Source organism: Telmatherina bonti (assembly GCF_933228915.1).
Source record: "Telmatherina bonti genome assembly, chromosome: 17".
Classification (NCBI taxonomy): domain Eukaryota; kingdom Metazoa; phylum Chordata; class Actinopteri; order Atheriniformes; family Telmatherinidae; genus Telmatherina; species Telmatherina bonti.
This window is the reverse complement of record NC_136615.1, coordinates 18717256-18735403: the sequence shown is the minus strand read 5'-3', so window position 1 is coordinate 18735403 and position 18148 is coordinate 18717256. Positions and strand designations below refer to the sequence as shown.

Genomic DNA, 18148 nt, shown 5'->3' with positions numbered 1-18148 from the left:
ATACAGTGTGGGCTAATGAGCACCTCTTAGTTGATCACATTAGACCTCTACTTGAGGACACTTAATTACCACTGTTACAGTCCATGCGCCTCTGTCAAGGGGACAGAAGTCCCTTAATTAAGGTCTCTGCATTCTACCTGTGTTTGCACAAGCTTGCATCGTTGGGATGCAGGAAATAGTCATAGCCTAAATAAGGTGATAAAACACATGGTTTTGTATGTACAAGTAAGATGGGGTGTAAGAGACAGTGTGTGTGCATTTGTGATACAAATGTTTGCGTGGGCATTGGGGGTGTTTTCCTCTCTTTAGCATAAGGGGCTTGTGATTGTGAATGCATCTGTGGGTGTATAATATGATGGCTGTTTGAAGTTTGTCTCCTGGGTCTGCGTCATTTACAATGTGCTCTATACAAATACACAAATGTGTGCACACAGTCACACACGCACATACACAGAGGCTTCCTGTGTTGTGGGACCTTTAACTGTCTCTTCCTTGCCTTTCATATTCAAGCTGGAGCTCAAGTTTTAAAGGAACCTGCCCAGTCCACAGAAAGATGTCTGTTTTCTCTCCTCATCTCTCTTATTACATCCTCCCTCTTTAATTTTTTCATATGCTCCGTCTCAATCTTTCACTCTCAGTTTCTCTCTCAAATAGGCTGAGGCTAGCAGTCAGGAAATGCACATCAGTCATAATACCTTCCTAAAATGAAAACAGATTCTGCTGCAGTCCTTCAAACTCTGCCTCTCAGCTGAAAACCTCGCTCTGTTTCTCCTTCCGTTCTCCACCCTTTCCCTTCTTCGCTGCCACTTCAACTCACCAGCTCGGCTCTTTTCTACCACTTACAAGGGTCTAGTTTGCTTTCTGTCACAGATGGTTGCTCACCAACACACAAGACAGTTGTTTTGTGGGTTGTGTGATTGCAACAATCCCAAGTATCTGACACTGGCCTCATTGCTTGATAGTAATCTGCTGTGCCCCCAATAAAGTCCCACAGTATGGGCACTTATGCTTTCTAATAAGATACTTTTTTACTGTTGTAGGCCGCAACAGCAAGCAAATCAGTGTCGGCAACAAGGTTAATGCATGCTGGAATGCTGTTTAACGGCCTGTCAGACCAGAGCGCTCAACAGTTAGCCACAAGGCATTTATCTAAGAACACAGCCTTTATTACCTACAGGAAAAGGCGAGAACATTTCCCACCTTAAATGATGTATTCCATGAATTTATGGTTCTTTAACAGACAAAGTTTAATGCTTCATGGGAGCATTGCTTGGATTAAAGGGGCTAGATAATCAAAGTAACATTTTTACTGTGGTTTCATATTCAATAACTGGTTCTGCAACAGTCTCAATATTATATGAAGTAACTCGTGAATAGGTGTGGACGAAACAATAACTGCAATTGTTAACCTTTTAATATCACAAATAAACTACAGGTTTGGAACTATAAAGGTCTCATGCTGCCAGGAAGAAGCCTCAAGTATATTACGATCGAGGAAGTTGTACAGTCAAACATGGAATAATAAAATCAGCCCTCTCACTTCAACGTGCTCTTCAAGTACTCTGCAGCTTTGACTGCTGCTAGTGATATAAGCAACATAATCCTACGCCATAAAGTGGCAGTGTAAGACCGAATCAACACTGTATCAATACTGAGACCATTCAAGTTCACCCTCCGAGAAATTGATCGATTATAATGGATTGTAATACAGAGGAGTGGCTGTAAAATTTCAATGAGTTGCCGTGGTCAGTAGCAAGACTTTAAAGACAGGCACATAAGTGGGATTATGCTATTTTGATTGCTGCAGCACTGTAGCTAAGTGCCAGTATGGCTATTTAAGTGGAGCTCTGTGATGAGATACAACTTTATTTCTAATAGTATATTTTGTGTTAGTGTAATCAGGAGAGGTGCAGATGTAAATTAGGACTGTATAGGTTGAGGATTTGTTTTTAGAAAATGTGTTCATAAGTGATTTTATGTTAATTAGCCACATGCTGATGTTTCTTGTTTTTAATGAAAAGTAGCCATGAGGAACTAGAAGCATGCTGGTCTAATGAAAACTGCCTTGTTTAAAATAAACTGGATATGGATCTGTCATGCGGCTTATCTATGTTCATGATCCTGTGGTTATTCCTGCAGTTTATGTACTAATCTATTGTTCAGAAAAAAAAAGTCTGTGTGTAATCTTAGTATTACATCGTATTAGGCTTGGGTACACTGATGGGTCGCACCCCAAGTTAGTGATAATTAGATTGTGGGTTGCCTTCTTTCTCAAACTAACATTAAAATTTCATTACAACAAATCTTCAGTGAATAAGAATCTCCAATCAGCTTCAATAATTAATTAAATAACTTCCATTATTGCTTTTCAACAGAAAATGCTTTAATCATGATTTTTGTGGCTTCATATCCATGTCATTGGCAACATCAAGAGGGGTTTTACATCAATTTTCTCTATGTGTTTGTCATACACTCTAACCAGGACACTTCCATGTCATTAGTGTTTTATCCTGTCCTGGACTTCGCTGTAGGAGCCCAGCTTCTGAGTAACCGCTGAGGCACTCGCCAGTCATAAATATTCTCAACAAGCCAGCTGATGGATGGTCTCTTTCACCCTCAGTTTGAAAGGGATGTTCACGATGGCCAATAAAGCCATGGTGAGTGAATGAAAGCTTTTTCCACAAGGGACTGGCCGTGAATGAGACACTGACAGTGACACAGTCGCTGTTTTCTATTGTGTCACATTGATAAAATTTAAGACGTGTTATACTGGAACGTTGATGCCTGTATCTCGATATCGGCGGACAGAAATTTAGACACTTTCAATAGTTAAATTGTAGTGTTTTTGAGGGACATTCTCAGTGCAATTTAAACAGGAATCAATGCTACTTCTGAGGATTTAAGTTTTGCGCAAGCTTTGTGAATACTGTCCTATTTATTCCTTCTCTCTGTCCACGTAAAATCATCCTAACACCTACCCATGAGACATGCTTTTGTTGCTCTATTGTATATTTATGCAGTGTAACACAAACTGTTACTGGTCCACAACCTGCAAGATCACCTGAAAAGCCCTCAGGACCCCTGTGTTGTTGTGGTTCTCAGCAGCCCATTCCTGAGCTCACCCTACCACATGCCTTTCCACTTGGCTGCCTGTTGTGGTAAGACAGTTAACTCGCTGATTGCAGGATGAAAACTGTGAAAACAAACTATTTAGTCTCTTTCGTCTGAGTTCTGGACAAATTACTCTACGAGTAAAAGTAAAAACTTTATAAACTGAAAGTGCTATTTCCCTTGTGAGTCTGTTATAACCAAAACCTTAAGCACTCTTTGTTTTCCTGTGAGATGTTTATATCATCGGTGCCGTAAGAATTTAATGTTGATCCACAACAAAAAAAAAAATAAAGGGATGAGAATTTTTTTAATTTCCAGCTGAATAAATATTTGTCATGTAGCTTTCTTCCCAAGTTAGGTTGTTTTTTTTTTTTTTCTTGGCAATGCAACTGGGATTAAAAAAAAGATTTCCAGTTAAATGTTCATTTTTTCTAGGCAATGCAACTGGGATTAAAAAAAAGATTTCCAGTTAAATGTTCATTTTTTTCTTGGCAATGCAACTGGGATTAAAAAAAAGATTTCCAGTTAAATGTTCAGGCCCATTTAAAAGAAGAGGATTAGATTGACAACAAACAGAAAGTGCTAGAACCGCAAATGCACCCAATAAATGCTTGCGTTATTTTAAGGCCATTATGTATGCTTTGTGTTTAAACAAGATGTTAAATCAAGAGTTATTCTTGCATAACTGTCTGATATGTTATTTTTTTTATAGGGTTTTGAGGTGAAACACGGCCCCTTTTTTCCACGACCATAACCCGTGTTAATGATTCCCTAATAACAACACCAGCAATTGGTTTACCTTTGTACAGCAGACACATACAAGCCTGCCTCCCACGGTCTTATGACTTGTCGATTGCAAGTGTCTCGCGTGTCTGTAACGAGCATTATTTATTTATACCGTACCAGAGAGAAGATGTTGGAGTGGCAGTCCTCAAGGCTTGCCCCGTTAGCCACCCAATTCGCCGTTGCAGTCATAATCGTCCGCCTTTGGGGTCGTCAGCGCAGGGCATGTCGAAATCCTACATCGGTATCAAACACCGAGCAGGGAGAAGGGGAGGTGGGGGGGTAACAAATCGGTTCCAAGACAAGCAGGTTTATAATCTCACAAGAGGTCCGAATAATGGACTCAGAATGGTCGGTAGAGGAATGGGCGTATTCAGAAAGAAGTGCAGAAAGCATCCATAAAGCCCGATCATATGTTGTAAATCCAAAGCGTGTGGGGGGATCACAACATTGTTACAATCCAGGTCAGGCGATTCCAAATGCGATCAGTGTCAAAAGCAGATGTATCCATATCAATCCATAGACAGAAGAAGCTCAGCTTGATCCCAAATCAGTCTTTCCGCAGATTGTTTCATCATTAAATCACCATAATCCATTAGCAAACGACTCCTTTCTTCTGCGTTATGGAGCAGCCCCCCGTCTAAAATGTACAATTACGCGTCAAAACTTCTTTAAAAAAAAAAAAAAAAAAAAGGTTTAAAAAGACCAAATAAAATGTCTCGCCGTAACCTAATGCAAATTTATTAACTTGTAACCTTACATGCAGGATATCTTGATTCCGTCTGCTCCACAAGCTGATGCACCACTTGTGATAGTTTTCGAGAATTGCATGTGCTATTTATAGCCTTCTTTCTTGCCACAACCGTTCCTCTCACAATGTAACCCAGTCTGGCTCACTGCGAGCAGGAATGTTTAATCCCTCTGTTGCTCTTGAATCAAACGCGCCGCAGATGATCGACTTGCTGAAAAAAAAGAAAGAAAGAAAGACCACACAAAAAAAATCTCCGTTGTTCCTCCGTAACCGGGTAGACAAAGTCGAGAGGGTCCCCAGCAATAAAACCCGAATCATGAGTCACACCGTTCAGGCAAGAAAAAAAAACTATTGTAGCACTCCACCACCAGGAAAACGACAAGCAGGCGACTGTAGACAGAGGTTTGAAAAAAATCCTTCCTTCCTTTCAGTTTTGTGTCATTACGAAACGTCCTCTCACGGCCACAACAGCCTCAGCCTTGCACAAAAATATCTGATGAGGGTTTTTTTTTTTTGTTGTTGTTGCTGTTTTTTTAAAGCACACTTCAAGCAAAAAGTGACCGTCTTCGCCTGCTACCGATTATAGACATAAATAATATGTTGCATCCTGGGAATTTTCTCTCATAAAGCGTATCCTTTTGTTTGTCAAGAAATGATTTAATTGTTGATTTGTATCCTCAAACGTGCATGATGTCTCGAATCGCGGCGAGTCCTTCCTCATTGTCTATCTCTCAGAGCGCGTTATTTCAGCCTGCTGCTAAGCGGGTGCGCGTAACCTGAATGTGTCACCCCTCACTGTGTGTGTTTGTTTTACGTGAGGCGCTGTAGCATTTCTTTTTTTTTTTTTTTTTTCTGCGCACGATCGTCCAGCCCACCACGCATTGTAATGTAATGGCGGTCGGAAGCCCTACTATCCAGACTCGCCTTTACATTTGGCCAAGTTTGCGCTCACGTGACCAAAGTCTGGGATTACAGTAGGCTTCTGTTGGGTATCTGTGATGAAAAGACAGGATGCAACGACAAAGCGTGCAAAACTCAACGCTTGCAGGGTTTCTTTTATTGTTCTGTGATGTTAAATGAATATTTGTTATGAATGCTTTCTTTTATTTGGATGGGGGTTGGGGGGGTCCTAGAGACCCACTCTTTTTTTTTTTCTCATACCGCGTGGTGACACTCTGTGATGCACTAGTTACATAATGTGACTGTTCTCACAACGCAGGGTGTGACAGAATAGAGGTCAACAAGACTTAGTGGGCTCCGTTTCATAAGAGATATCTATGTAGGTTAGTCTTTCAAACAACAAATATTTTACATCATTAGGAACATTTGTTTTGTGTTTCTTTTGTTTGTTTCTTTTTAAATAAATCTACAACACAGTAATAACTAACAGAGTGGTTTATTCAGGGCCATAAACAGCATTTTTTGGGACAGGGATATTAGGAGAGGACAAGCAAGAAAATAAGCCTTAACAACTTTCTGTTGGTTTTTTAAATGGTGAAAATAATCGTTTTTAGATGTGCATGTGGAGCATTTTAGTCTTTCTGTTTGTTTTTGTTTTTTTGTTTGTTTTGTTTTACTTATTACTGCTTATTTAACTCTTATTCATCTCAATAACTTTGTTCATCGAGAACTTTCACAGTATGCCATAGCCTGCTCATCTGATATTCACATTTACATGATGTGAAGGGGGATATATAGTGTTAATCTGACTGATTACAAATTCATGTAAGCAAATTAATGTTCCAGAAATTCTATTAAACCGAATTTCTTAAATCGAGGTAACATGTTCTGCTGTTGGAAGTCAAATTAGTCTTATACATTTTATCACATTGAACCCAAATGTTGCATGTTACACATGCCCCATCCTGGCCTTTGTCTCAGATGTAACAACAAAAGATGTTAGAAAAAAAGAAAAAACAACAGAATAAGCAGAAGGAGTGAAGCAAATTACATTTGTGGATAAGGTACTGAAAAGTTGTCCAGTTTACTGTTTGATGTGGAAATAATTGGCTGCCATCTTCACTTCTTCCTCTGTTGTTTTGCTCCATTACTTAATAGGTCAATGAGATAAAGTTTAAAACTAACAAACTGAAAGCAGGAACCTATCATAGCAGAGTCAGACATGCTATAAACATGCTGAGTGATAACAAGCAGAGGGTGGTGGAGAGGGGGGGTGGTAATCGCATGAGTCATGCTTTCCATTGATGTGTATCATATCTGGTTTGATGTTGGTTTTTAACAGCATTTTCTACCTTTTTGTTGCTATATCCTATTGGCTCACTGCTCCTAACCTCCTCCTGCCTTATGGCTTTATGTAAGCCATCCTGTTCAGTATCAAGTAGTACATGAGTATTACATTTTGAAAGTTGTTTCTAACCAGCAAGCCGTGTCCTTGTTCTGTCTTATGTTTGCCTTCCTCCAGGCTGGACACGCTGCTGTTGTGATGATTCTCAATGTCATTCAGCTGCCTCTCCAGCAACTCTCTTGTCCTGTTGACGGACAGACTCTTAACTTCGGCGGACTCTAACTTGTCTCTGACTGCAGCTGGAGTCAAAGGTCCTCCTCTTTCTGTCTTCCAGATGATTCTTCCATGAGGAACAAAGCATCCATCCATCTATCCATCTAGTACAATTGCTTTGTGTTTGAGCTTGCTGTCCTCTAACCAGATGATAAACCACAAAAATATCCAAAAGAAGTATCTGAACCATGAATGTTTGAGTTCAGTAATTGCTTATATCTAAACAGTCATTACACTGTTCGCATTTATGAATCATCAGACTGAAACAAAAAAACTGTGATATTTTATGCTGTGGTATACCCATCACAGTTCTTAGCATTTTTTTAATAAAATACTTGAGATGAAGGATTGAAAGACATAATATCAGTCTAGCAAGAACTTTCTCTTCAAGTTCATTAGCTTTTCCCCAAAGTTACCTAACAAACAAAGCGAGAGCTATCTCATTTTCTGTTCTACTCATATTGACTCATGGACAAAATCTAATCTGAGCCTCTAAAAAGGAAGAAATAAAGACAAAATAAAAAGATAAGTATGATAAGTACAGACCTAAACAGCAAATTAAACACCCAGCCATGAACTAAGCTAAATATATTTTAATACAGATTTGAGAAAAAACAGCAAGTTGAAAGCAAATATAATAAACTAAACTGTAACAAGAGAAAAATTTACAAAGAAAAAAAACATCAAAGCTTAAAAAAAAGATACCCAAAATAAAGCTTTGAGCTAATGATCACTAGCGTTTCCACTGACTTACACAATAAATATGTAAAAGCATGTGCTGATGTGTTCATGGTGTTATAACCCTGTCTTTGCAACGGCAGTGCAGAGGTATTTGGATTGTACATAGGCTTCCTTGCACTAATTGGCTTCTTGGCTGCATCTGCCGTCTTCAGAGCTGTGGATAACATCTGCATGGTGTGGCTAACAGAGAACACTCCTTTAATAACTATGCTGTTGTTGAGTAGTTTTGTTGTTTTTAGTAACGTGAAAACTTGTGTTGACTTGGCATTGTTGTGTCATTGCAAATTTTTTACTTGCCTTATTGTCTCCACTTTCCATTGTATATTAGAACCCAGTGACTTATCATGAGAAAAATGCTTCTGCTTGTACTGCTTTGTTAACATTTTTTAACTTTACTTTATCCAAACAAATTTTAAATATACTAGTTTGGAAAAGTTAGGGGTTTGTTAGAAAATTGTTACATAAAGTAAGAAGTTCAGCCATAACCAAAACAAACAGCAAGAACTGCATTTTCACAGACATGCCTTATATGCACCTTCACAGGTGCAGCCAATTTAGCTAATTAATGAAGGCCATGCACCACCCACAGACTATTGGATTGCCATTGCAAAGTCAATGAGCATGCTGAGGGTCTTTAGTCATACCCATACCCATAGTGATCGGAGCATTGGGAGCCATGCCCTGGTGAAGTGGTTCCAACAGATACCTGGTGAGACATCAGACATTTCGTCCAGAAAAGCGCAGTCAATGCTAAGATACTGTGTAGGACCATCAAGCTCCCAGGACTCTGAGAGAGAACCTGAGCTTGAGAGATGAACAGCCACTCGCCCTACCTTGGGGAGATGGATGGGGAGAGACCAGTGGGTCCTGGTCTGCTTTTAAGTAGCTAGACCCCCCCCACAATTTCCTTATAATGTGAACCAGTTGTAGTATGCCGTGGGATTGTCAGACTAACCATTTTTCCTGTAAACATGAATGAAATCTGGACAAACGGTTTTTCTAGCAGTTTTGCCATAACGGCTTAAAAAGGCAAAAAATATTTTAGTGACATGTTTACAGATTCATGCGTTACAAAAACTGGTGCCTCATAAAATCTGTTGGTCTAAAGATGCAAAATCAACAGATTCTTATAAACAAATGTCAGCTTGTTTCTATTTTGTTTTTCTCAAAGTCATAATTAAGATGAGGATATTTGGGAAGTATGCACTGCAAAATAACCATTTCCCACCAAAGCATTTTTTTTCTTGCGGGCCATTTATTTTTATTTTGCTCAAAGTATTCAAGATTACACTAATTGAGTCCAAACTCAGATATATGTTCATAAAAATATGTCACGAGTGGCACATTTAAACAAACCCTGAGTTTGTTGGAACACACATGCCCACATACACATATTTCCCATGAAAATGCTAGAGACACGACCACAACGTCCTCAAGGGAGGCTCGGCCTTGGTTATATTTTAAATGTAAGTGAATTTGATTTATGACTTAAATTATACAGTGCAAATATATAACTGTGTTATATTCTCTTAACACACCTTCAGTGTTGTGCACACCAGTTTGTGTTCATGTTATGAGCACATTGCAGGTGGTTATGTTTATACAAACTATGACCAAAAGCTTTGATCCTTCTGTTCTCCAGGATAATAGGTGGAAACTTTTGAGGCTGAAGAACAAAGGAGCATTAGTCACCCTTTCCTGAGGTGGACCGCAGAGGTTATACAGGATGCTCATCAAATATTTCTGTTATTCTTATTCATTTATCACAACAGCTCATTATATGCTATTATCTGTATTTGTATGTATTTTCATACATTCTAATTACATGTATAAAAGTGACAACAAATGTGCCAAATGTTTAATCTAAAAATACATATTTAGAATTTGATCATACAACAGACATTAAAAAACTGAAATCATGCATGCATTTTTGCATTTTCATGGAGTCTTTTTACCGTAAACTCACATTGTTCTTTCCTGAAAACATACAAAACAGATAGACTGTGGACTGCTTATACTTAAGAGTGTCACGTGAAATGTAACATTATCTCTAACATATAACTACAACAAATGTGTATTTTCATCTTATTAACACCATCCAGGTTCAGGAAAGCAATCAGTATCTTCGAGCTCCTATGAAACTATCCATGTCAGATTCAGGTCCACAAATAACCCATATAAATCCCAAATCTTGCCTGGTCTAAATCTTTTGCTTCAATCATATGGAAAAATAAAGAATTAAACTTTCCACTTTACTAAAATCAAAATCATAAAGAGGATTTGAAGCACCACATTTTTTTACCATTGTTCTCTGCACTCAGCTTCAATACATACACAAATTCCATTCCATCAGGTAACATATGGCATGATATTGAAAAAATAATAAAGAATATACTAATATCCAGGCAATAAAAAAACATCCTTGTTTCAAAACTTAAACTAACACCCTGCTAGAAGTTTCATCACTTCACAAAAATCCCAAACTGAAACTGATTTGGCACACGAACCTGAACCACCTAAATTCACACTTGCTAAGAACAGGCCAGATTTCACAGCCAGTAAGAATCCACCTAATTTCCCCATATGGATAAATAAGAGCATAACACATGATCAAAACCTTTTTTACAATAACGAGTATGTTTTATTTTCCCAACTGGTCCAGAATGATGTTATCAGTAGTAAACATTTCATGCAATATCTTCAGGTCAAATTATGAATTCAGTCAAGATTAAATCTTCAGCCACCTGTCTTCAGCCTTCCTCCTCCAATCTTTAAGCAAACTAACATCACACAGACAAAGAAACTGCTTTCTAAAATGCATCAAATAATAGCACAATCAGATAACACATTTAGCTTACCACACACCAAATGTGAATCAGATTTATCACTTATTTCCGGGGCCAGTTTCTGGACCCAAATCTGTGAAAATATTTTTTTCATTTAAAAAGAAGCCAACACACAGATCATTCAGTCTAAGGTACTTCACAGGTTTTACTTCACTGGACAGAAGCTATATAAGAGGGGATTCACTGCCGAGACTTGTTCACACTGTGCACAAAATAGTTCAGACATTTATCTTCACGCCATCTGGCATAGCACCCCAGTTAAAGATTTTTTGGGAGGCTGTAAATAAATCACTTTCCAGTTTTATGGACTGTTACATCCTAATGTCTGTATCTCTTTGTATTTTAAGTGACATATCTGCAATACATTTAAACAAACCAACAGTACAATATTACTGCTGTCTTCAGCCAAAGCCAAAGAAAACCTACTTTAATTAATTGTCTAGAAATCAAGAAAAAACAACTTCAATATAATTACTTGGATAAATGTACACTGTACACCTCTTTTTTTTATTATTCCTTTTGCAGAAACATTTATACTCCCCTCATTTAAATCCTAACAAGATTGGTCTAAGGTGGTGTGTATGTGAGGAGGTTCATAGAGCAGATGATTGGCCTGACCTTGTGTCCTGTGGCGGGCTAACGTTGGGTCCAGTAAGTGTGGTGGGGTGACCGGCTGCACTGGGTAGAGGAAAGCATGTGAAGCCCTCACAATCACCGAATGGTCTTTTTTTTTTCATTTTTTTATTGTCATTTGCTCTTTCTGTTTAGTTTGATGTAATGTCTTTTCAAAAGTTTGCATCCGTGTAGTGTCTCCCTCTCTCAGGACATAAAATGGACATAGATGACACATTCACACTCACCCACTCTTACAGAGGACTACACTCCCCAGTTACATACACTCATATGCTGAGGTAACACAGGTGAGCTTTTTCTGTACCTTTACATAAATGTTATTTATCAATCTTTCACATTTTTCTCTCTACTTCCTGTCCTCCTTTTTGGTAAAATTGTCTATATTTCTGCTAACTCCAATCATATGAGATGTCTAAACTAATGTGCCATTGTCAAGAGGTTCTACTGTCCCAACACGGTTTTTAACTCTTAATTAACCATACTTACGAGAGTCTACATTTCCAGAAAATATTGCATGCACTGACATATCAGGTCCTCTATGATGTGACTTTTCACATTTGTCACTTCATGCAGTCTTGTGTGTTAAGAAAACAGCTTGTAGCTGGTAAAAATTGCCACAGAGTTGTGGACTTGAATTGGTGATTCTTCTTATATCTTCAAAAAGCAGGGCATGAGGAGGAGTAAGGACGGGGAGGGTGGTGTCAGAGATATGAATCAGATGGATGAGCGAGGGCTTAGCCTGGTGGTTATTGATCCCTTTGCTCAAGGAATGATCCAGAACTCATTTAGACACTTTTGTCCCCCTTTGTTCAATACATCCTGAGGCTTTGAAAAGACTTGTGCACAGTGTGATACACTTGGTGTGGAGTTGATAGGATGAGATGCTATCAGTTTGAATAAATCTATTTCAATACGCTAAGCATTTCCACTCATCAAACCCCTGTTGACTTGATCTGTTTGTGAGAAGAAAAGATGTAGAACTCTTCTGATTAAAGATAGTAGATTTGTCTGTGCCATTTGTTCAGATTTGTTGAGGGTTGAGCAAACTGACATTTGCATGCAGGGCTCTGTTTTGGTATCTGTGGGACTTTAATTAGTGGCCTGTCAGATAAACATGCAGAGAATGGACAATACCCAAAGGAAGAGTTTTGTTTGTTTTTTTTTTTTTTAAGAAAATGGGTGAGCTGTACCATCTCAGCTTAACTCAGATAAGCAATTCTGCATGAAGCCAGGATAAATTTTTCTTCAATAATGGTCAGATTAATAGAAAATTTGTTACAACTGCCTTGCAGTTTGATATTTTTCTTCAAATGTAATATGTGCTTTTTGTGAAAAATTGCACCAGCAGATTTTTTTTGCTCTTTTATTTTAGTTTAATCTGATGCCTTCAATGTGCACAGAAGAAAACATTGCAAATACTCTGTAAAATAACCATGTTTTATTTTCTTAAATCTCAATTGTGTTACAGACCTAATCATATTTCTGATTACTTTTTCACTCTTGCGTCAATGTGACAACACTGATCCCCTTGGTTTTTATGTGTGATGGTTCCAGTTTTCATTTTTACCTGTACAATAGTTTCCACTGTACCTTTGGTTTTATATTTCACTGTTAGTCACGACAGGTTAATTAAGAGTTAAAAAATACAAATACATAATTTGGTATAGATTTTAAAAATGCATTTTTTTGGGTGTGCTAATGAAAGCTGTCATCATTATCATCTCAGTTAATTGTTAAATTAGTTACGTACTGACTAAATATTTTGCTGTCATAATATTCAGTGAGTCTGGGCTGTATGTGTGTTCATATCTTAAAGTAACACGACATAAGTTTACAAACTTAGAACTGCTCCATCCTGAAGCCGAGAAAACGCACATCATCATTTCTTTTTCCAACCCGGGACATCATGTGACATCTGTGTTTTGCTTTACAGCATCATGTCACATGTCAACAATTGGACAACAACACATTGGGTGTTTTGTACATGCTGAGTTAGCAAAATAAAAATGCAATAGGACATTATTTAAGGAAATAATGAAAGAAAATAGAATTCAAAACAGCAAAAGATAAGACAAGTCAACATTGGACTGAATTTTACGGGCTGGGAAGATCACTGAGAAGAGACTGGATGCAAGATGCCAAATTGGCCTTTGTTACACAGTTGTCAGTAGTACTGCTGTAAAGCATCGGTGCAGATTGTGGCCACATGAATACTCATCCCATGAAAATCATCTCTGAAACGCATTCAGGAATTAGTTTGTAACTGAAAGTTAAAGCCCCATAGCCTGAAAAAATATTTTAACAAGATGGAGACCAACTGTACTTTTTCTTCTGTGGTCTTTTAAGATGAGCTCAGGCTGAAAACAATGACGTTGTCTTAAAAATCAATTTTTTAGTTCCTTAAAAAAAAAAAAAAAAGAAAGTTGTGGCACCTAGACTAAGGAAACAAAGGAGTATCCAGTAAGTTTTCAGTGCACCGCTGCAAGGCATCCTTGAGAGGTTTGTTTTGAAGTGTATTAATTTACATTTTGGCAACTGGCAAGTTGATCTGTGCACTATTAAAGTTGAATGACACGTTTGGGGCAGTATCTAAGTCCATCAGACAAGGTCTTTTTTAGCAATGGGAAGTTTATTGTAATAGAATAACGCTAAACCACATTCTGCACAAATAACAATATGCTTCTTCAGTTTCCAAACACCTAGTTTTGACATTGATAAACACGTCCCTGTCTTGTGTTTTGTAACCATATTGTCAGTATGAAAGCATATTTAAAAAAAGAAAAGAAAGAAAATAGTCTTTGTACTGTTTTTATTTAGAGGATTAAACAATTATCTCATCCCTTTAGGATTTTACAAAATGTATGAGACTAAGTTTTTGCTATTCTAAATCTCACACAAACCAGATTTTACTTTGAATTTGTCTGAGAAAACATCTCCACTCATGGTGACAAGCATTGCCTTTTTGTTGCTGTACAAAGACAAATCAGCAAGTAGGTTCTCATTATCATTAATTCAAAAGGAGCATATTGCAAGTGATGAAGGTCATCTGAGGGTGTTCACCACTCACACCCACAGAGGAATGTGTTTCTCGTCAGAAAGAGCAGTAGCCTCACAGTATCTTCATTAGTGATTGATGGATTACTGCGCACTGACTTAACACACACCTAGCAGCAAATTTTCTCCATAAAATCAGATGGGAGTCTCGCCTCTCTTCGTGGATCCAATACCACTCTGGCATTTCCTGGAGCGCGGAGAGTCTGGCTGAGAAGAATAGATGGTGTGCATTATAATGAACATGGGCTGACACCGCCTCATCCATCATTCCAGCCAGGAAAATTATAGCAGTGCTAGAGAGAAGGAAAGAGAGAGACTTTAAATCACCGAATGTCTGCAGGTCCAGCTCCTCCTGTACTGTCATCAGCTCATTGTTGTTATTGTTTCTAACTGCTCAGTCCACTTCTGGCTTTACTCTTAGAAACAAGACTGTCAAACTGTTTATCTCTCTGTCAGATTCCTGCACACATACTGTAAATTCCTTTCAAAATGCTACCTTAAAAATCTTCTTCCACTATTATGCTTGTCATGTGTCTGTCTTCTTGCTATCTTTATATCATGATTGTTTTTACTGTGATCAATTAGTATTTTGGTTACTTTTGCAAATCATTGCACTTACATCAGTGGTAAAGACAGAGGAAACCAGAGGATTTACCCACCGACAAATACTTGAAGATGAGCAGTTTACAAAGATGAATACCTCACTAAATACTCTTATTGTTTGTAGATATATTTGTTATCTCTAGCTGCAGAATCTTAAACTGACATCCAGTGATTTTTTTTGTCCCAAGAGCGACAACGTCATGTTGGTTCACTTAAAGATTTTATACACAATTATGGATCAGATGTAATGGTTTTGACAATCCCCTTATTAAATATTATTGAGGATTTTTTGTTTGTTTTGATACTATATTTATAAGAAGAGTGGGGCCACAACTATAACATTAATGTTTTTAAGAACAGGCTCAAAACTCACCTTTTTAACTTGGCTTTTAATTAGTATTTACTATATAAGTCTGAACATCTAATTTATTTATTTGTACCCCATTCTTTTTAGGGATTTTTTTTTTAAAATCTGCTTTTATACTCTTTATTGTATTGTTTTTAATTGAAATATTTCTTGTTTTTATTATTACTACTATTTTATTTTATTTTTCTTTTAATGTATTTGATCAATTTTAGGATATTTTCCGGTGTTTCCTCAGAGGGAACCCGATGCACTGGGTGTCATAATGGCCGTGGCTGCAGGGGCACCTTTCATGCTTTGGTCTGTAACGGTGCCCCTGATACTGTTGTCTGATCGACTCCTGGTGCAGATGGCTCCTGCGATGGTGTTCCTTACCAGGCTCATCTATGCTCAGCAATAAATAACTAAGTAGGTGCATGGGTCATGTTTAAGAGTACTGTTGAACTTGATGTTGTTTTGGTGTGTGTATGAGTGTGTATGTGTCTGAATGTAAGAAAGGAGGGGCTGATGAATTTTCTTTGTTGTGTTTACTTTTAATATCATGTAAAGCACTTTGTGTTGCATTTTATTGTAGGAAAAGTGCTTTATAAATAAAGTTTGATTTGATTTGATTTGATATAATCTGATTGGCCCACCATGGAAAAGCCCAACTACCTGAAGATCTATTTCAACTAATCACTGTAAACTAAAGTTTACCTTGGTAAACCTCTGATGTCCATGTGCACATGAATACAGATTAACTGTAATTCTATGTGGTTTTCTATATTATGATTACATAATATACATCACATGATATACTATTTTTACATTATACATTATATTTATCCATTATAACTACATGATCATAATGTGGCATTTATACAGATTCATTTCAACAACTGTCTACATGTGTGGAAATATTTCTTTGTTTGAACTTTTTATATTCAATGTAAAATGTGTCATAAAAACAGCAGATGTGATGACTGTTCAAATTTAAATAGCCAAAAATGTTGAAGAAAGCCTGATTAATAAAATAAATAAATAAAAAGGTGTGATATGTCTGAAAATACATTTTCCTCATTTCACTTAACTGTAAGTGTTTGTGCAGCTGTGATCAAAGCCAATTTAATTTAAGATCACCCTATGTGAACAATTTTCGATGACATACTATTATTGGCCATTTGTTTTTACACTACACTTTATATTTTGAATTAAACAGGTAATCAGTTATTTAATAAAATCTACATCTTTATTTAAAAGATCTCATTTCCATACACCACCCTTTTCTCAGTCTGGAACCCACCTACCATTAAAATGACCCACCGCTGTAAGATGCATGGGTAGACATGCCAACATCACTCATTGTTTTGCAAAGAACTGATTTGAAGTTTTAGATGAGCTCTTTAGCTGTGTACAGGATGTAGTATTTTAATAATATTTTACTCTAAAACAGACACTAGATCTAAAATCACTTATATGCAATACTTAAAGACTTTTAATTAGCATCTGAAACTATTTTTGCAGAGTCTATCAATAAAATGACAAGAAAAATTTCCTCATATGCTTTTATACAGGCAGCCCTCTTTTTGCACTGGAGTCAGACAGATATCAAGTAAAAGTCATATTTAAAAACTTTCGCATTTTTTTCAGTTCTCAGAGCTAGAGGCTGTGTCCTTTTCTTTTATAAAATCTGTCCTCTATAAATACCTTATTAGATTGATATCTTTGAAATTTAATCCAATCACAGTCTCCAGAGGATGAATCATAATAATTCTGACTCCAGCTTCCCTTTAAAAGTTATATGTGCTTTGCTAACCACTGCAATTCTTGTGTTCAGATGCCTGTGTGTATGTGTGCTTTCTCCGCCTGTCTGTGTATGCTCATCATGCTCTACAGCAGCTTGATGTCAAAATGAGCAGACAATGTCTTGTAAGATAACTCAAGAGATGGGAAATTAGATGTTATCTAATGACAATAAAACTGTGAGGATCATATAGTACGTTGTCTGATTTTAGAATGATGTTGAACTTACTGATACAAAGATAACGTGTACAGAGAGCCTGTGATGGTGCTGACAACAATAATTACCAGATATAAAGAGACTGGTAATTGTGAGAAAAATAAAGATTTTAATTTAGATAGCAAAGATTAGTTTACAGTTATACATAGCAGGAAAGAGCCTGAGGGTTATAGCGAGGTCTTTAATCCCCAGCTGTTTCAGTAAACCTCTTCTGTGGCCATGACAGAAACCAGGCTGCATTGCATATTTCAACTTGCAAGCACAAGAATATAGCCCAAGCTGTGTGCAGTGCCTTCAAGTAGAAAGATTACCACAGATAGTGTGCTTTAAGTGACCAGCCAGCATTTCCACTTGGCTGCTCTCTCTGATGCCACCTGAACAGAATTCAGCAGGAGCCTTCAAGGTCCTCATGCATAATGTATTGCAGAAGGTCCGCTCAGTTTTCATGTCCTCCTAATTCATTTCACAAAGGAGGAGAGAACACACAGCCTGTATCACACTGTCAAATCTGAATTTGTCACTTTACAGCTGTCAGTTTTTTTGTTGCAAACAAGTTCTATAATCAGGTGGCTTTGTTAAATCTGTTAAACCTGCTGATCCAGTATACAGTCACTTCAATAATTTACTGATAAGTATCATATAGTGTGGAGAAATGTGATATTTGAACGTAAGTTTGTTTCCTTTTCCTGTTACTGTTGGATAATCCGTCACAAATTATACAGACCTAATAAATAATGTCTTAATT

The 18148-nt window shown here is 37.4% G+C and overlaps 1 protein-coding gene across 1 annotated transcript in view; it reads right to left on the bottom strand.

The window, feature by feature from the left end:
* The window catches only part of LOC306768414 (mediator of RNA polymerase II transcription subunit 13-like), an 86536-nt gene extending 82412 nt beyond the window's left edge, over positions 1-4124 (bottom strand). Inside the window, exon 1 of the mRNA XM_079256769.1 lies at positions 4015-4124. Within this exon, the coding sequence (XP_079112895.1) occupies positions 4015-4086 (72 nt within the window). The 5' untranslated portion in view covers positions 4087-4124. The remainder of the gene's footprint in view (positions 1-4014) is intronic.
* Positions 4125-18148: the final 14024 nt, after the last annotated feature.